General features: G+C 37.0%; 1 protein-coding gene, 1 non-coding gene and 1 pseudogene across 2 annotated transcripts in view; 2 read left to right on the top strand and 1 right to left on the bottom strand.

The window, feature by feature from the left end:
- The window catches only part of SEC63 (SEC63 homolog, protein translocation regulator), a 71,624-nt gene that overhangs the window by 35,408 nt on the left and 15,131 nt on the right, over nucleotides 1–21,085 (bottom strand). The window contains exons 2-4 of the mRNA XM_058566514.1: nucleotides 8,634–8,733; nucleotides 4,181–4,295; nucleotides 2,396–2,508 (exon numbers count right to left, since the gene is read on the bottom strand). Coding sequence (XP_058422497.1) covers nucleotides 2,396–2,508; nucleotides 4,181–4,295; nucleotides 8,634–8,733 — 328 coding nt within the window. The remainder of the gene's footprint in view (nucleotides 1–2,395; nucleotides 2,509–4,180; nucleotides 4,296–8,633; nucleotides 8,734–21,085) is intronic.
- LOC131420299 (large ribosomal subunit protein uL23-like) lies at nucleotides 8,845–9,865 on the top strand (annotated as a pseudogene).
- On the top strand, nucleotides 11,262–11,369 carry LOC131420700 (U6 spliceosomal RNA). Its single transcript, XR_009223621.1, has one exon. It is a non-coding gene; the product is annotated as a U6 spliceosomal RNA (small nuclear RNA).

Raw genomic sequence — 21,085 nt, 5'->3', positions numbered from 1 at the left:
CCTTTCTGATGATGGCAGCAAGATAAACTGCTCTGTTTGCTATACAATACCCTCAGATTTTGCAAAATAAAGCACAGCTCACATCATAGTAGCAGTTGATTTTTCAACCTGCACACACACACCTGATTACAATATTAACTCATTAATTAAACTGACTTGTACAACTGCTGTGTGACAGGAATCATGCAGGATCCTCAATCAAAATGTAGGAATCATCAACTCTTTAAAAGGTCGGTGTAAAAAAAAAAAACCGATTTTTTGCTACTTATTCGTACTTCAGTCTAACACCATTTCTAAGACTTAAAGTACTTAAAAACTATGTGATTTTAGTATAATTCATCTATAACAAGCTTAGACAAAACCAATGATGCTAATATAATTTTTAAAAATTCAATGAGTATAAAGTTTCCTAAATATGGTTACATCCCTTAACTTTGGAGGTGGGAGGTTGTGTCATAGATCCTATTATGAATCTAATGAAATCTATACCCATTTTGCCCTGGAAAAAATGCACATATACAAATACACATAAATTCTGTATACAATTTCAGGGACCCCAGATTATAAATCTTGATCTAGAGAATGTGTTCACTAAATTATATATGAGTGACCCTGAGCTGGCGATTAGAGCTAAGTTACATATTCACTTGTAGGAACACATGAAAACACATGTTTTTAAAAATTAAAATAGCTTTAAGGTAACATCTATGCTGCCCACTTGTTATAAAGTAGCTTAAAAAGAGGTTTTACATCTGAAAGCCACATCCCGAAGAATGAACCAGAAAATTCAACAACTGGTCTAACTCCTCAAAAATAACCGTACCTCCTTTCCTTTAAGTTAGAATCTGGTATGAAGAAACAGGAATGACCCAGCTAGTTTATTATAATGGACAAATAAGGGAAGAGAAAATATCCTGAATAACCAAAGAAAATTCTAAAAAAACTTTGTAGATCAAAGGCTGTAATTGCATTCCAAAAGTTGCATGAGTTATACTCAGGCTGTTAGAGTTATACAGAAGACAGGAGCTTTAACTCAATCACTCAGAACTGATATTTAGTGAAATGCACACCTTTATCTAATCTAGGTATACTCATACAAGTTACAAGATCTCGAAGTTCTGGGTCCCATGATCATTTTACTTCATATGTCTGATAGATCATCAACTACTTAAGACTTTTTCATACCAAACATTCTGTATCTTTATCATATAACTGAGTTAAAACCAAAGGCCATATATTATTCTTCTATACTTTTTGGAACAGTGACAATACATCATAAAGAGTCAGATTTTCAGTAAGCTGAGAACAAAATCATGAACTTTAAAATATTATAATACCTGAAGACTGAGGGGAAAAAAAAAATAACTGCACCAAAAGCACTAAAATGAAAACTACTAATTATATAATCTTGGCTATCTGACTTCCTCTGGAAATCATTAGTTCTTCTTGAATTACCTGAGGACAGCAACTAAGGCACTAGAATACTTGTGCAACGGAAGTAAATGCTCGAAGGAGACACACAGAAAAAAAGGGTAAAGGAGACACCAACTGAAAAACAGCAATCTGGAGGACATCTGCTGTGCAGAAAAGAAAATGTAGTGCACACTTCAGAAGCTCCTGGAGGCATTGCTTTACTACAGAATCATATTCACACAGATAACCAGCAATCCGCAGAAAGGGGGGAGAGGAGACATAGTCAACATACTTTTATTAAGCACAAAAACAAGACAATACTTTCCAAACTTCTGTCATTCATATGCCACTTTCAGGGTTTGCTATTATATCCGAGTATCCTATTATTTACTTACATTTTTTAAATTAGCTCACAAAATTATACATCACTGAGTCCTCAAAAAACCAAATATCTTGCCTGTATTCTACGCAATTCAACATAAGAGCTGTATAGGGATATACCTATCATGAGTCCTGAAGAATCCAGCTAACTTTTATCTCTTGTAATATTAACACTCAAGGAATAACAACTTCTAATTTTATATACTCTATCCTGTTTCCCAAAGATTAAACTGGTCTTTAAATAGTTTAAATGAGATAAGCTACATTGCCAAAACAAGAGAAATAGATCTAGCCTAATAAAAAGCCTACAAATGAAAACAAGGCGTAAGTATATCCTCTTCTAATCAGGATGCTTAGAAAACAGCTCAATTAACTATCACTTACTACTTAATTTAACCAACTTCACACGGCAAAAGCACTACTCTAAGTTATTTAACATTAAGCTTTACATTACCACTTAGGTTTGCCAGCTAGTTCCCATAAATGACAGGCTCAACATATGAAATTAGCATTTAATAAAAGTGTATGACAACTATTTTATTCAAATAGAAAACTGTCTATACCACTCTTAAAAATGTGTAATGGGTCCCATGATACTTACGCTGCATAAGCTTTTGCTATCCTCATGAACATAACTTCATCGCCTCCTTTATCTGGATGATATTTAAGTGACAGCAAACGATACTGTTTCTTAATTTCTGCTACTGTTGCCCCCTAAAAGGAAAAGCTTTGTTTTAGTAAAAATAAGCACGACGCCATAAAAGCATAATCCATCCCACTGTGAACCTAAAATATGAACTACTCAATATTTCCAGAAAGAGAAAATGAAGTTCTCTTCCTACATATTTGTCCCACAAATTTCACCCCATGTATTTTTAAAATATACTTATTTTGTCCAATATATTTATTTTATTGAGCACTTACTATGTGCCATGCCGTACCCTAGGCACTGATGATTTGAGAGTGAAACTATATAATGCAGTATTTAAGTAAAATACAAAGGTAGTAATATTTAAATATCAAAGAATGATCAACGTAAATTAAGTTTGGCTGAAAAAACCCTCAAATCAAAGGTTAACTTCCTTTCTAGGAAATAATCTGAAGAATATCTGCTTGTCAATATTTTAAGTAAACACTGAATAAGTTTACCTTAGTTGTTTCCTAATTAGACTCGATTTCTATTAATAAATTTTTCATATTGATTTTTTATGGCATTCAATTGCCCCTAAATATTTTAATCTCAAAAAATCTCTCTTGGGCCGGCCCCGTGGCTTAGCGGGTAAGTGCGCATGCTCCGCTACTGGCAGCCCGGGTTCGGATCCCAGGCGCACACCGAGGCACCGCTTCTCCGGCCATGCTGAGGCTGCGTCCCACATGCAGCAACTAGAAGGATGTGCAACTATGACATACAACTATCTACTGGGGCTTTGGGGAAAAAAAAAAGGAGGAGGATTGGCAATAGATGTTAGCTCAGAGCTGGTCTTCCTCAGCAAAAAGAGGAGGATTAGCACGGATGTTAGCTCAGGGCTGATCTTTCTCAAAAAAAACAACAACAAAAATCTCTCTTGATGATCATGATCCTCACAATAAGAAAAATCAGATAATATGCAAACTTTTCTTCTACAAAGCAGAAAACTGGAAGATAAACACACTCCTTACTTTGTATTATATGAATCTCTGGATCAAGTCACCTACTGAGCAGAGACTAGAAGTAAAAGAAAATGGTTTGGGAAAAAAATGGAAAGAACACTAGATTCAGTTTGGCTACTAAGACGTTACGGGACCCCAGACAAGACACAAATTTTCCAGACCTCATTGTCTCCAGCAGAAAAAAAGACTAGATGATCTCCAGAATTCATTTCAGTTCTAACTTTCCATTCTTATACCTAAAAGACTAATCTTCTATTGAGACATCAATCAAGTGATCACCTAAGGGGTATACCAAAGGTTAACCTGAATTTCTATGACAATGACACCAGTTCTTTATAAGACATAAAGACTTAACATACTGCCTTAATGTCAACTAACACAGGGTCATAATATTTTTATCATCCAGCTAACATAAATGAACCTCCTGGTTTTAACTTTGCATTACACTACTCTTACACACGCCTTTTAAAAATATACTCACTGACTTTGTACCTCATCTTCAAATATTCTTACATTTTAGCAATTACAAACCAATAATAGGATGGCAATCAACATCTGTACCTTAAAAAACCTATACCCATTAAAATAATACTGGATTAGATCTTATTTTAATAAAAAGTTTAACTGACCAAAGTCTGATTTCTTTAGGCACAGCCCAATTTCTTTTAGGATGTGGGTCTATAGTATTTTCATGTGATCATTAAACTAATGTGCATTATATAAAAATACTACTTACGGGATCCAAATTTAATACTTCATAAGGATTGTATTCTTGATATTCTCGGTCTGTTTTGGAAACTTTGTATACAAGGAATAAGAACAATGCCCATCCTGCAAGGAGAACTATTTTCCTGTTTAGGAAAAAGATAAGTGAAGTATAAATAAATACATCTACATGGTTTTCCTTTAAAATTCTAAAGACAGTATGGCAAGATCAAGGCAGAGAACACCTAAAGTAGTCCCATTATCAGTGGGCTATTGACAAATTCTACAATCACTGGGTTGTAAACTCTTGTTGCAACAATGACAGTGTCATTTTCACCTTTGAATTCTGTAGAATCTAGTACAGACCCTTGGCATGTAATATTCTGAGTTACTATTTACAAAATTTTAAACACAGAAGTTAATTCAACTTACTAGCTTATTGGACCCATTACATTAAATCAAAATATACTAAGTATTCAGTACACCATTTAATGTGAAAAAGAACTGCTCTTGACCTTGCAATTACACTTTTAGTAAGATAAACTATGAAAAATAACGGGTCAATTGTGCAAAAATAAATAAGCCTTGTTTATAATAGTAAAACTTTGGAAACAACCTAAATGTCCATTTATGGGGAACTAAATAAATAAACCATTTACAGGAGACTTACTAAATAAACCAAGATACAGCCACACAATGAAACACTTTTTAGCCAATACAGCTATAGAAAAATGTGCATAACAGGTTAAAAACAAAAGATACAAAAGAACATATAGTTTGGAAAAAAACTAATTTCTTCTCTCCAATATGTCCTGTTAGTAAAAATATTCAAAAGATTGATATTACCAGTGTTGGAGAGGCTAAAGAAAAAAAGAACTCTCATACACTCTACACTCTGAAGGACTATCTGGCAATAAGGTATCAAAAGCCCTAAAGAAGTACATACCCTTTTAACTACCAACCCACTCCACTTCAAGATATTCAGAAGGAAATAAACTAGAATTAAGTATATAAAGTGTAAAAGGGTGGTTACAGATATAAATAATAGCAGAAAACACACACAGAAACGTCCATCAATAGAGTACTGGACAAATGAGTTAACAGTACATCCATACAGTGAAATACTATCCAGCCACTAAAAATAATATTTGCTGTAGAAGATTATCTACCTTCTATTGTTAAATTAAAAAAGAAAAACAGCTTTAAAAGTTATGTGTATAATATAATCCTATTTTTTGTAAATAAAAGTTTATTATAAATAAACATATAGAATGTAAATCATCTTAATAGTAGCTCTTTAAGTGATGAAACTGAATAATTTTTATTTTTTTAAACCCTTTGTATCACAATTTGTTACACTGAGCAGGAATTGTTAAAAAAAGACACATAAAATGAATTATAGGAGGCCTAATCAAATAAAATTGAATTGACCAGTTTTCAAAGACAGAAAGTAAACCTCCCATGTACTTAAGCTCTCTTGGTAGAAACCTACCTTAAACAAGTTTATTTGGAATGAGCCTCTAGGATCCAGTTCCAACCTACCTGCTTACCTTTAATTACCCCGATTTTTCAAACAAAATAAATCCCTATCTCCCAAAGTTCCCTAAGCTCTTCCCACCATCATGCTTTTGCTCTCTTGGATCTTTCTAGCTAGAATTCCCATTCCCCATCTCTGCCTATTCAAACTCTATTCATCTTTCAAGGCTCAACTTAAATTATGCACCATCCAAGAAGCAATACTTAATCCTTGTCAAGATGATCATTGGGGAGGCTATGGTCACAGTCACAAAGAAGCACAAACCATGACTTTCCTCCTCTGTCTCGCTGCAAGCTCCTTGAGCAAGGGGATAGGATCTTACTCAGTTTTGACTAACCCCAGAGTAGCTTAAACGCAGGTGGCACTCAGATGCAAATTTCTTTCCATCTGGCCAAAGTAATGCTCTAAACCTTATTAAGGGCATAATACTGCAAGCTGCTTTCCATACTATCTATATGCGCAAGGAGGAAAAGGGAGCCCCACCTGGAACGCTCCCACTTTCACCTGGCTATTTCGGGAGAGGTAGTTAAGAACATAAGCTCTGGAACAAAACTACCTGAGGTCAAATCCTAGCTTCACTACCTATTAACTGAGAGATCTTGGCAAGATGCTTAGCCTTCTACATCTCAGTTTCCAACTTTTAAGGCGAGTTTGAGAATTAAATGAGATTAGGTATGTAAAGCACCTAGAAAGTCCCTCACAGATAGCAAACAATCAATTCATGTTAGTTGTTGGCTGTCATTAGTAACTCTTACCCAAATCTCAGCTTGGACCTCACTTACTCAGGGAAGCCTTCTCTGTCTCAAGCCAGAGCAGAGCCCTTCCTCTGCTCTTTCAAGGCACCCCCCTCACAGCCCTTACTAAATCTTATTATCATTACTTGTTTACTTGCCAGTATCCCCTAAGACTAAGTTGTTGAACCATGTCAATTTGTTAATTACAGTATATCAGCACCTAGTATATCTGACACATACATAGTAGGCACACAATAACTACTTATTGAATGAATAATGAAAATAATTCAAAACAGTAATTTTAAACTCAAACCCAAAGTTTGCTAATACCCTCAATATGCTAAAGAACACTTGAAAATACACTTTACTCCCACACAAATTAACTCCACATTTTGTTTTGCCAACTCCCCCAAAAGCTCAGAAAACAAAGATAATGGTGAAATTGAAATTGAAAACCACTAAAGATTTAAAAGCAAACAAGGGTAGAAGGGAACAAAACACCCAGGATACACTACACCCCATGTTAGATGCTTTACATGTAGCATTTGGCTTTTAAGCCAACAAACAAAGGCAGGAGGAGAGAGGCTCATGACAGAACACCCAGGCTAATGAAAACTACCACAACCAACAAAACCAAGCAACAGTGGAAACACAATGGATTACATCATGTTCCATGCCCAATTTTTTTAAAAGCATGTTTGGTTCCTCTGAAAATTTATTTCCCTACACATAGCTTCAACAATTGTGAAGTCTTGTGTTTTTTCTTTAAGCATACTTTAAAAGTTATTTTGGAAGCAACTTCCAGAAATTAGAGCATTACACTATGACTGCTTAATTTGACTGCTTAATCTTGAAAGAATGCTGCAGGGTTAAGTAGTAAAAAGGTTCTGATGGTTTCTGACCTTATCTAAAATTATTACCAGTATCTATTTAATTCTTCCTTAAACATCTTTTAATCTGTACTTCCATTTAAGTAAATCAGTTTACTAATCACGGAAGAGAACTCCCACAGAGTTGGGGTTTTTTCTTTGAAAACTGAGGTTCAGATACCCACAAAGTTTTGACCAAAGCCCAGAAAAGGAGAGACTGGCAGGCCAAAAATATTTGCTTTGCTGCCTCATAAAAGTTTAATTTAAAATGAGAAGCAATAGCAAAGAATAAACAGTGAACATGAAACTACTTTTATATATACTTATTTTGCCTTTTAGGGTCATATCACTGAAGAACTCTTAACACTAAAGCTAAGATTTCCCTCCCTCTACAAACGAAAAGTCACAGGGACCTTCAAACATCAGACCTACCAGGCAAAGTCAAACCTTACAAAGAAAAACCATTTAAACCCCTAGAAATTACACAGATATGTTGAAAACTATCATTATCATTTAAAACAAGATTATAAAATAACTGGTTCTACTTGTACTAATTTCCTCTGCCAGGTCTTCTCCTCCTGTCTATCGGATAAAGAGATGTAGGTAATTCACAAGATACAGTCCTCCAATAAGGCAACTCTTTCACCTCTCAGTTCCATCTATTATCTTTAAATTGATGACAGGATGAAGGTCCAAAGCCTAGGCTCTAACCTGCATCACCCACAGCCTCACAAAACCAAACAGGCCCGCTCTAATCAAACATGCTAATGGCTTGTTTAAGCAGATAGGCCTGCCAAAACAAAGGTGACTAGGTCCCTGCTCCACCACTTCTAGCAGCAGGACCTTGGTCAAGTTACCTTCTTAGTCTCAGTTTCCTCATCTGAGAAAAAGCAAAAACATCTACCTTGAAGTTAATATAAAACTAATGAGATAACATACAAAGCCCTAGCACAGCACCTGGCATACCGTACGTGCTCAATAAACTTTAATTATCACCATGAAATGCAAACTTGACCGTATCATCTCCCTGCTTTTAATAATCTTTTAAAGATTCGCCCATAGTCTTTAAGACAAAATTTAAATCCTGACACAAGATGCACAAGTTCTTCCTTCAAGATTTGACTTCTCTTTCTCCACTCCTCCTGAGTCAGAAGAACACTCTCTCCTTCAAACTTCTAAATCTCTCTGTTCAGACAGCTCTCAAATTTACTAATCACATCTTACTCCTACTAAGACTACAATTTCTTTACAGATAGATTTTATTCATCATTATACCCCTCTTTTATATGATACCTAGCAAAGAGTAAGCACTAGTATGTTTTTTAATTGAAACCAACTACTTACTTTACTGTAGGAATAATATTTGGCTGGGGTTTTAATAATCGTAAACGATACCACATACATCTTCCATATACTTTTCTGATATTCTTTAATCGAATTTGCTCTGTCAAAAAAGAAAAATAAGGTGATAAGTTAAACCATTTTTCACAGTGAAGGAAAAGCCAGACTTAATACCATACTAGTCTTCATTACTATGCTAGTATTTTATTGGAACATGAAAGTGCTGCCTACTTAAGTAACCTTTAAAAAAAATTCACAAGATAGGTTAAATTTTCTGCCACTCACAACAAACGATCTATCTGAAAAATTTTACTCAACTACCAGGCAACCATTTTCCACGTGAGACTTAAATAACTTTTAATTGAAAAATGCAAAAACTGACTTGAATCCAAAATATTTAGTCACGTAATCAGCAATTTCTGAGAAATTCTCTCCTCTTTTCCCTTCTGCTACAGAAGAAACAAAAAGTATAAAATAGCTGAAACGTGGTTATTAAGGAAACTAAGCAGAAATGACATTCTTCAAACATGAAAATAATTGTTAAATTAGAAAAGTCACCCAAACCGTACGAACTTAAAATAGGTTCATATAAGAGCTATGACAAAAGGTATTCCTTTAGTCCCCAGAAAATATCTGCAATTCAATTAAAGGAATTACACTGAAGCCAAAATATCATGTATTGTTTTACTAAACTCACCACAATCACTTGGTTTGAATAACTCTCCCAAGTTGAAAAAATTCTTTTTAAGTAAGTTTTAAAATAAAAATCTACCTTTTCATGAAAATGGCACGCAGAAAGCAAAGGAAGAAGTCCATGCCCCTCCCAAAGCCGAAGCCAAAACAAAGGCCTGGAAGGCCAAGAAGGCAGGGTTAAAAGGCGTCCACAGCCATAAGGAAAAAAAGAAGATCCGCAAGTTACTGACCTTCTGGTTGGCCCTAGACACTCCAAAGGCAGCCCAAATATCCTTGGATGAGCAAAAAAACTTGACCGCTACGCCATCATCAAGTTCCCCCTGAACACCGAGTCAGCCATGAAGAAGAAGACAACACACGTGTGTTCATTATGGATGTCAAGGCCAAGAAGCACAAGATCAAACAGACTGTGAAGAAGCTCTATGACACTGACACGGCCAAGGTCAACACCCTGATCAGGCCTGATGGAGAAGAAGGTGTATGTTCGGCTGGCTCCTAACTATGATGCTTTGGATGTTGCCAACAAAACTGAGATCATGTAAACTGCATCCAGCTGGATAATACTAAATGTCAATTTTTTCACAATATTAAAAAACTGCAAAACCACAGTCCTTAACTGAGATGCCAGATAAGTAAAAGAAATTTGCATATAAAAGAATGCTCCAAAGCCTCCATGTAAGAAGTCCAACTACTCTGTTACCACAATGTTTTGAGGAAAGCATCCACAAGGGAGAGATATGTGGCAGGAGATATCAGAACTAGGCTGGTAAAGAGGAATCTAAGTAGGGGAAGGAGTGGTAACAGAAAAGGAGACTGGTAATATGCAGGGGGACTGATAAATAAGTTAATATATTAAGGATAATGGATAAAAGGATAAATAGACAGTTTTTCACTGTCAGAGAAGGGAATTACATATATGAAAAAATAGAAAACAAGAATGAACCCTGTGGTGTCGAACTGGAATTGAAGGTATCAGTATAAACTACTATCTTTTAATACAGAAATATAGATGTAGATCTATACACATACACAGATATTCTCTAGCTCTATTAAGTGAGCCTAGAAGCAGTGGCATCTCAATAGCAGTGAGCACACCTAGCGCCCAGATCTTGGCTTCTAGATACCATTCTCTACTAATATGAACCAGGGATCCAAGTATCTTCCCACAAAATGTTACAAAAGAGAAAAGAATGATTTTATAGTGAAGTGTGGTAGGCTGAATAATTGCCCCCCAAGACGTCCACATCCTAATACTCAGAACCAGTGAATCTATTCTCTTACATGGCAAAAGGAACTACACACATGTGATTAAATTAACGATCTTGCGATGGGGAGATTATCCTTGGCCCAATAAAATCACAGGGGTCCTTAGAAGAAGGAGGGTCAAAAAATAGAGGTGATGTGGCAATGGGAGCAGAGATTGGAGCAATGCCCTTTGACGATGGAGAGAGGGGCCACAAGCCAAGGAATACAGGCTGTGGCAAGGAAACAAATTGTACCCTAAAGCCTCCAGAAAGAACCAATCCCGCCAAAGCCACGACTAGCCCAGTGAAACTGATTTTGGACTTCTGGCCTCCAGAACTAAAAGAGAATAAGTTTGTGTTGTATTAAGCCACTAAGGTTGTGGTAATTTGTTACACCAGCAATAGGAAACTAATACAGAAAACCTGGCAGACACCACCTTAATCAGGTGATCAGTGAACATCAACAGCAATGAGACAAACTGCAATCATATACCATCTGACAGAATACAATGAGAAGAACAAAGAATCAGTTTTGTGAAATTCCTAAGATACATAACCTGAATCTAATCATGAGAAAACACCGGACAACCCAAATTAGGCTCACTCTACAAAATAACTGGCCTGTAATCTTTAAAGCCAAGGAAAAACTGAAGAACTGTTCCAGACTGCAGGAGACTAAAGAAACATGTCAACTGTGTTCACTTCAGCAGCACACATACTAAAACTGGAATGATACAGAGAAAAATTAACATGGCCCCCATGCAAGGATGACACGCAAATTTGTGAAGTGTTAAAAAAAAAAAGGAAACGTCAACTAAACGTGACGTGATTCTGAACAGAATCTTTTGCCAAAAGGAACATCACTGAGACAAGTGACAAAACTTAAAGGGGGTCTGAGTATGAAATGGAAGTAATGTTAATCTTCTGATTTTCATAGTTAAATTACGGATGCTTTTGAAAATACTACTGGCGATTTTTTAATGTGTATTTCATTAAATTAAGCCTCCACAGTCTCCCATTTTCAAGTATAAAACCAAGAAAACATCTGATAAAATTATAAGAACAATGCTGAAATCTCTTTATTAACCAGACAGCTTGATCTGTTCAAAGGAATGACATTCTCCCAGTGTCCCTGGCGAAGAGAAAGCACACATGGTTTTCAGCCCCCACAGTCTTGCACAATGTGTACGTGCACCTTGTAAGCTTCACTCTTCCAATCCAAAAATTAAATCTCAACTTTTCAGGAGAATATTTAAGTCAATGAATAAGTACTTCAGAGTATGGTTTACACAGTAACACAGTGGCATTTAGATTTCCAGCACAACAAAATATTCATAGTACACATTCCAAAACTCTTATATGAATGACCTCAAGTCAAAGTAACCATCACAAGTAAAGTCCTTCCAGACAATTTTTTAATAAGACACTTAGAAGAATAAAAAAAGGTTCATTTATAAACTTCTAGTTTATAAAATTACTAGTTTTATGGCCAGTAAAAATTACATTAGTATTATCATTAACTTACGATATAGTTCTTAAAGAAATTATCCACATTTATAGAAAAGGGAAATTACAAGGTCATAAAACAATTCTGTGATTTAAAAAACAACGTAACAACATATTATGATTGCTCTCAGCAGCTGAACATCAAGTTTATATGTCTGTGGAAGTAGGTCCAGGTTTGCGGGAAGGTTATTACAGTTGTGTTTCATAAGCTGCACAATCTTTGCTAAAACAGTCACATCCATCTGTCCATGCCAGGATGATCTGCCAGATGTAGTATAACTGAGTGAACTCTTAGCACCATATTCCTAGAACACAAAGAGCTGAAAGAATGTTAGCCAGATCTGAAGTCTTCAAACCTGTCTGCCTGCTTACCACAAAAGAATTTTTAAAAATCACGTACCTTCGTGTAGTTTTCTAATTTGGCATCTAAAATTTCATCACAGGTTTGTAGAGTTAGTTGCAAAAGATGTCATTTCTGACATAAAGTTGACATTTTAAAATAAAATAGTTGCATCATTTTTAAATGTACCAATGAAATCTAAAAACCATACCAATTTCATACCCACCATCATCTATTTACAAAAATTCATGAACAAGCCCTTCATTCTACTTCCCCCACATAATTTTATCCTAATGTAATATATTTTTATCCTGGAAAGTCATTTCTTATAATACTGACACATACTTCTGAAAATTAGTTTTCTTATTCCACGTGACTATTAAGTTTTTCCCAACTTTTTACTTTGAAAGTTTTCAAGCCTTCAGAAAAGTTGAAATAATATTACAATGAATAATACCTTTCACGTTAATTAACCAATTGTTAACATTTTCCAACTCCTGGCTCTATCTCCAGTTCCCTCTTTCCCGCCCCGCCCCCTCCTTTTTATCTGAACTATTTTAGAGTAAGTTGCAGACTTCAAGACACTTCACCTCTAAAGGCTTTGGCACATATCATCAAAGAATATCACTAAGTTTATCATACGCAAGTTTAACATTTATAAGGTTTTATAAGTTAAAATTTCTGACACTACATTTCTTTTGGTGTTATCAAGGCAACATAAATATTACAAATTGATAAATTACTAAAATGAGAGTAAAATATCTGTTATGCTTTCACTTATAAGCAACTTGTAAATATCCCATATGTTCAAAAAGAGTTAAAACTCTAAATACTAAAATTTATTTTTAAAAATAAAAAGTATACTTTTGACAATATGGCACATTAGGTAAAATAGCTTTATCTTCTACTTTAAGTATATTTTGTGAAAACTTGAAGTTGCAGATTACCTTGAATCATTCAATTTATAGAAAATATATGCTGTGCAACCTAATTAGCAAAAGCAGTCTTCATTCTTAAACCAAGTAGGCAAATCAAACTTGGTCAAAAAAAAGTCCGACTTCAATTTTTCAGTTCAAATAAATATATCAACATATATTTTGATATTCTGATTATAAAAATCACTGAGAAATAAATTTTAGAACATACCTTTAATACAGATTACTAAAATTAATAAAGCTAAATGATATAGAGATAACATAATTTATTTAAAAGAAAAAAATGTACCACATTTCTCTTTGCAAAATTCAATGACTCCTAAAACTATTTCTAACTCCCTAAGTGGTCCAAGAAAAAAGTATCAGGAATCAAAAGGTTATATTCAATATTCCAGAAAGTCTAAAAAACATATACCTCAGTTTTCTAGCTACCCAAAGTCTCTCTGCAGCTAGTCGAGAATATATTACCGCACTGTGATGATACTGGATCACTCATCGTTGGAACAATTGTTCTTTTATTAATTTTTAAAAAATGGGAAAACACGTTTTACTATAATGGTACAATTTGGTTCCCAGAATGCTTCAAAACAGGAAAGGCATAAGAGTGATAATTTGGAAACGAAAAATTGGGACTCATTGCTCTAGACCACCAAAACTATAGCTCACCTAGTCATCCTAATCTCAAAATAGACTAAGAGAAACTGAAGTTTCTGTTATGCTCTTATCTTGAACCTGAATAGTTAGCCACGATGTGTCACTCTCAAGGCCAGTTCAGAACCATCTGGATTTGGGACAAATAGAGGCTTGACTAAACAACTACTCACCATCACCACCAGCCAATGCACAGAGTCACAGATTATCTAAATTGGAAGGATTTCAGAAGCTTAGTTCATCTGCCTCCTATCCCCTATGCATACTCTGGCAATGCAGAAGGAAACCCAGAAGGCAACTGAAAATGTTCAGATCAAACTAGAACCATTCCACCACCACCAAAGTTCACAACCCTCAGGAATGCCTGAGGATTATATAAGTGCAATCCAAGTGCAAACAGATACAAACCAAGTGGTTCAAATAGATTAAGAACTATTCAGTCTTCCTAAAGTTGGTACTTGACTGGACAGCAGCATACAACTATATCGTATGCTCAACTACCTCAATTTTCTTTTCCCTTTATAGTACTGAAACAAGTATTACAGAACAAGGTTTTTCAGCCTCGGCACTATTGATATTTTGGACTAGATAATTCTTTGTTGTGGAGGGCTGTTCTGCGCATTAGAGGATTTTTGGCAGCATTATGGTCTCTATCCACTAGAAGCCAAAAGCACCTGCCCTCTGGGGACAAGATTAAACACATACACACACAACAAAACACACTGCTACAGAGGGGTCATGGAAAACAAGTTCATCGGCATGGCCTGCAGATCAGGGACACAGGGAGAAGAAAGAATGGCTGGAAGAATGAACAGAGGCGATAAGGCAATAATCATCTTTGTCCATTCCCCTAAAAGTATCTTTCAGAAAAAGAGAATCACTATATATATGAATACTTATGAACACCTTGGAGGGGGAGGAGCTCGGGAACTTGCTTACTTCATTTGAAAAGACCAAAAAAAGCCAAACAACACAAAAGCTTGGGGAAGACAGCCCAAAACAATCTCAATGATAGTTTAGCATACTTAGAGGTCATCTAAAGGCAAAAATAAAAAAATTAAGATATTCCATAATTATCCCTGGGGATATATCTGACAATTACAAGTGTTAGCTGTCACTGTAAGCAATCTTTGTAAAGATCAAAGTGGCTACATTACGGAGATTAAAAATATATACCTACAGGATAATCAAAATACCTAATGTTATATAATGCTACACTTGGCTTGGAATAAAATTTCCAATAATGGTATTATATTCAGAACCCAAAAGTGCTATATCCCAAACAAATGCAAATGAAATGTATATATTCTGAAACACTGTTAGATGACAAAAAACAGCGATGATGATCACAAAGACACTAGGTTGAATATATGAGGAATTTGAAAATAAATGTTTCCTGAAATGTAAGGGGATAAAACTGTGTTTTTAAGGTACTATATCTTATAGTATGTGATTTTTAAATATGCAACTAAAATTTATAAATTAAACATTTCATATGATTTCATCCTTAAAAGGATATATATTCAAGCTGGCCAAAAAACTTTTTTCACCTTATTAAGAAATAGGAGACTAGGGCCGGCCCCGTGGCTTAGTGGTTAAGTGCACACGCTCCACTGCTGGCGGCCCGGGTTCGGATCCGGGGCGCGCACCGACGTACCGCTTCTCCGGCCATGCTGAGGCCGCGTCCCCCATCCAGCAACTAGAAGGATGTGCAGCTATGACATACAACTATCTACTGGGGCTTTGGGGGAAAAATAAAAAAAAGAAAGAAAGAAAGAAAGAAATAGGAGTCTACTAAGTCAGATCCTGTCACTTCTCTGCTTAAAAATCTTCAGTAGCTTCCCAATGCATCTAAAATAAAATCCGGCTTACAGACATGATCTACATCCCAGCTCCCTCTCTGACTTTATCCCAGATTAGTCTCCTCACCTGCCACATTGGTCTTCTCTGTTCCTGGAATATGCCCAACTCCTTCTTGCCTTAAAGGCTTTTGTACACAACTGTTCCTCCAGCCTGAAATAGGCTTTTCCCATGCAGTTCAGATCTTTGAATGGCTAGCTCCCTTTTGTCACTCAGCTTGAAGAAACATTCTCAGGAAGACTTTCTGTGAATACTCTACTTCTCTATACAGTATGTATCATTATCTGATATTTTTTATAATTTATATGTAGTATGTCAATCATCTCCCCCACATTAGGATGTAAACTTCAAGAGAACAGGGATCCCATCTATACTGTTCACCCCCATATTCCACTGCCTAACACAAAGCCTGGCAAATAGTAGGTGCTTAATAAATATTTGCTGAATGTATGAATTATCTCATTTAGACCTACCAACCAACCTGGGGGTATGTATGTATACATGTATTATTATACTTTAAAAAAAAAAAAAAAAACCTGAAGCTCAGAGACGTTAAATAACTTGCCCAAAGTTACAGAAGGTACCAAAGGAACAGCAAATAACCACTAAGGCATAGAGGCAGAACTTGTGCCCAGGTTTAAATTCATAGGCCTGTGCGCTTATCACTTTATTTTAACTGCCTTTCTCTAGAATGAATAACTAGATTGCCTAAACAACTCTCAAAAGCAGCTAAAATATACGGTGTCCTTGTTCTCATTAACTTAACCACACCTATTCTGATTATATCTACAAAGCAGAAAATGTAATAGGAAGAAATCCAAGTCAAAAAATTTAAGAACAAGGGGTAGCTACAAACAACTGAATAGATGATGCCTCTAATAAAAAGTCTGGTGCAACAGAAGTTTATAGACCCCCCCCCCAAAAAAAAAACTGCTACAAATAAAACTGCTGCAAGGATTTCAGTACTAACGAGTGTGGGACAAGGCAATTCAGCACATAAATTTTGGAGAAAAAGCGTCAAACCAGTTCTTTTTTGTTTTAGTTCAATTTGCTATAGAAGTGTACAGGTCCAAAAGAAAAGCAAACATCCATCCTCCATATCTGTAGGACACAGGGATTTTTATGAACGATCTGTCTCTAAGCCAGAAGATAATACTAAAGAAACAAGGGGATTCTCAACTGTAGGAATGATTCATTTCAAGTTGCATTTCCTAAACTAGAGGAGCAAGACAGTGGAGAATCCTAAACGAATTACAGTGGGCTCCAAGTGGGGTTCTGAGAAGGATGCTATGTCTCCTTAGCATACTCTCAAACACGACCCAAAATCCTATCAAAGGGTCGTCTCCATCCTGTCATCTCATCTGCCAACAACACATCTATCCTGTTAGCTACTTCACTCTTCATCCAATCCCCTACCATTACCTCTCTCTTGTTTTTCTTTTCACGTTAATCTTATAGTGATAATCCATAGCCCAGATCAAAGGTTAATTACTTCTAAAAGAGACAAAACAAGAGAAAAATAGAGAAACTCAAGTACTGTTAAAGTAAAGAAACACTAGCTTGCTAGCTTTTGAAAAGAAAACACAACTTAAAACACTTACAAGGATGTATGTCCCCACTGGGACAATCTAGTAAGTACATATCCCAAAGTAAAACCAATTCACTGAGGGGCCAGCCCCGTGGCTTAGCGGTTAAGTGCAGGTGCTCTGCTACTGGCGGCCCGGGCCGCATCCTGGGCGCGCACCGATGCACCGCTTGTCAGGCCATGCTGAGGCCGAGTCCCACATACAGCAACTAGAAGGATGTGCAACTATGACATACAACTATCTACTGGGGCCTTGGGGAGAAAAAGGGACAAAAAAAAGGAGGAGGATGGGCAATAGATGTTAGCTCAGGGCCGGTCTTCCTCAGCAAAAAGAGGAGGATTGGCATGGATGTTAGCTCAAGGGTGATCTTCCTCACAAAGAAGAAAAAACTATATATATTTATTAAAAAAAAAAAAAACAATTCACTGAGCTGAAAAGGCCTCTAGAGCTAAGATACAGAGTGTGTTTTGCTCAAGATAACAGCCAGTCTAGCCAGAGACTGTTTAAATAAGCTTTTGGACATTAATACAAATTCATATAGAAAACTCAGTATATAGATAAGAGCAGAAAGAAAATATTCACCATTCCAACACCTAGATAATAATCACTAACAGCATTTTAATATGTTTCCTTCTTAGTCCTCTTTAGAAGAATATTTGGGAAACGGGAAGGAAGAAAGAGGAGTCGGCAAGGTTGAGGGTACACACTTAGGAGAGACATCTCTGTGAAGAAGGAAGCTTCAGCAACTAACTTCTAGGGGCAATGAGCTTCCCTCAATTAGACGGCTGTGGAACTGCGTCAATCAAGGCCCTCAAGGACACTTCCACAGTACTGATGACACCTACAACTTGTCCCCAATGCAGCAGCTGCCCAAGTGATAGTTTCTCAGAGAAGAGGAGAACAGGACATACAAAAGCTAAGTTAAGGGTAGCACTCTATAATGTACCAGTTTACAAACTGAGACACAAACACAAAAAGCTGAAGTTTGTGTTAAGATTACATTACCTGTAATTTTTAATTTTTTAATTTCTAAACATCTCCCATGTTTAGAAATGCATTGAAAATATCACTTAATGACTATTAATAACCAGATGAATAAAGACACCATAATATACCTACTATCCTATAATTAAACATATAAATTGCTTCTAATTTTTTGGTATTATGGGTATCTAAATAGGGTGTTCTGAGACTCCATTTCCAACATGGGGTGTTTGCCCCAGACTCACTTCCAACAAGCAATTCTCAGAACACCATCTGGCTGTCAGTGGAGAATTCAACTCAATTCTGACACTATCTATCCAGAGATAGCATCAAATTCCACAGGCTGAAAGCTCAGTCCTATAAGATTGTACTCAGCCGCCACTTCAGATGCCTGCTGAAAGTCTAGGTTATCACCTGTGCTTCTGATCAACCAGCTATAGTGGGAGTTCCAACGACCCCCTCCCTGGGTTCAATTAATTTGCTAGAGCGGCTCCCAGAACTCAAAGAAACATTTTACTTACTAGATTACCAGTTTATTATAAAAAGATATAACTCAGGAACAGCCAGAGGGAAGAGATGCATAAGGCAAGGTACAGAGAAAGGGCATGGGGCTTCCATGCCCTCTCTGGGCACACTGCTCTCCCTAAATCTCCACGTGTTCACCAATCTGGAAGCTCTCCAAACCCTGTCCCTTTGCAAGGGTTTATGGAGGCTTCATTACATAGGCATGATTGATTAACTCGCTGGCCATTGGCAAATGAACTCAATCTCCAGCCCCTCTCTGAAAGTTTCAACCCTCTAATCACAGGGTTGGTTCTGCAGGCAAAAGGCCCCAATCCTGAGGTGCTTTCAAAAGTCACCTCATTCACATAACAAAAGACACCTTTATCACTGAACACTTAGGAAATTCCAAGGGTCTGGGGAGCTGTAAGCCAGGAACTGTAGACAAATACCATCTGAATGACTAAATACATATTTCTTATAAATCACAATATCACAGTATCTTTCTTTGGTCCTATAAGTATTTAGAACTATATCCTTAGACCAGAGTCCTAGAAGCAAAATTACCAGGTTTAAAAATTTTAACATTTTTATAGCTCCTTTCTAAAAAAGGGAGTAGGACTATAAATTCTTTTCAACAGTTTGCATGAATGGCACCACCATTCTTCAGCAGCCAATATTAAAGCCAATTTTTATTCATCTGTACTCAAACTCTAGAGGGTAGAGATTGTATCTTATCCATAAACAATCATCCCTCCCCTTTCCAGGTGCCTAGAATATAGTGGGTGTGGGAGATCAAGATTTGGCCACCCTGAAATATATCTCTTTACCTTGATTGTTTTCTCTGAGGGACATCTGACCTCCCCCACTAACTGCCTAAAGAATTTGACATGGTGGCTCCTTCCTGGAACAGATCTTCTATCATGATGGCTGTAATGATAATGTAAAATAGATGTTAAAATGGGAGGGGCACCAACCCCCTTTTATCAAAAAAACTCTATCTCTCCCTGACCACATTATCTATAGATGACCCTGAAAAGAATTGTCTTCTTGCCCTCTGAAGTCCCAGACCACTACCCACCCCTAACACCTTCCTCACCTTTAGCTACAATACTTAAGCAAGCACCTTAGACAGAGGAACGAGTTGCTCATTTCTGAGTTTCTCCCATGTATACATGTTATTAAACTTGGTATTATTTTCTCCTGCTAACCTGTCTTGTTGATTATTTGGCCAGCCATAAGAAGCTTAAGGGAAAGGGCTGAGGGGGATTCTCCCTCTCTCCTCCCAGTTTTGGCGTCACAAACAGGATCCCCACTGGCTGGCAAGTTGCCTTCTCTGGCTAGAAGAACTGCCTTCTCCCTGGACTACTGCACATGATGAGATATGGGAACGCTTGACCGAAGCGGGCAAAAGGTAAGACTTAAGCCACGTCAGCCTCCCGGAATCTCTATCTGCGGAGTCCGGTGGAAGGAAGCGGTGAGAATTTTTTTCTTTCTAAATTTAGAATGGCAGGAGAAAATATTTGGGAAACTAGTTTCTTGTGCTTTTAGTGACTCTGGTAAATTTGGTAGAGTACTCTTGGTTTTGATTTTGATCCCTTTTCCTCCCAGAGATAGTCTCTGTTTTTCTCTTTTGTCTCTGTCTTTTGTGTCGTGTGTCATAAGAAGGAAATACCATAGGGTAGGACACAGGCATCGGCCCTATAAGCCTGCTGTCCGGGCCGGCCCCAAGACTGGTGAGTTTGTGGGTCTCACCAGACCGGCATCTCTTTAGACAAACTTTGCTGTGGGTTAATATGCACATGACGTGAAGGCCATTGCCAAGTGCATCTATGGAAGCGAAAAAAAAGGCCGCAAATTTGGTGGGCACGGGTCGAGCAATTAAGAGCCATTAGGGCGCTCGCCACCTTCAGAAGACTCCCGAGACAGGATAAGTTGGGTCACGGAACAGGGTAGATGACACAGGTCCCCCGCCAACTGCAAGAAAATGTCCGTGCAACGACAAGGTACTCTGTAAAGCACGCAGCCCCCAACCCCGCGGCACCTCCCCCCCTAGGTATTATTCTGGCTCCTTGAGACCTAAGGCGCGGCTAAAGCTGTTATTGTGCATATAGAAAGAAAAAAAAAAAAAAACAGATGAGGTTTTTCCTTCTGC

The sequence above is a fragment of the Diceros bicornis genome, chromosome 23 (assembly GCF_020826845.1).
Source record: "Diceros bicornis minor isolate mBicDic1 chromosome 23, mDicBic1.mat.cur, whole genome shotgun sequence".
Taxonomy (NCBI): domain Eukaryota; kingdom Metazoa; phylum Chordata; class Mammalia; order Perissodactyla; family Rhinocerotidae; genus Diceros; species Diceros bicornis.
Note: the sequence above shows the minus strand (reverse complement) of the source record. Positions and strands in the feature narration are given on the sequence as shown.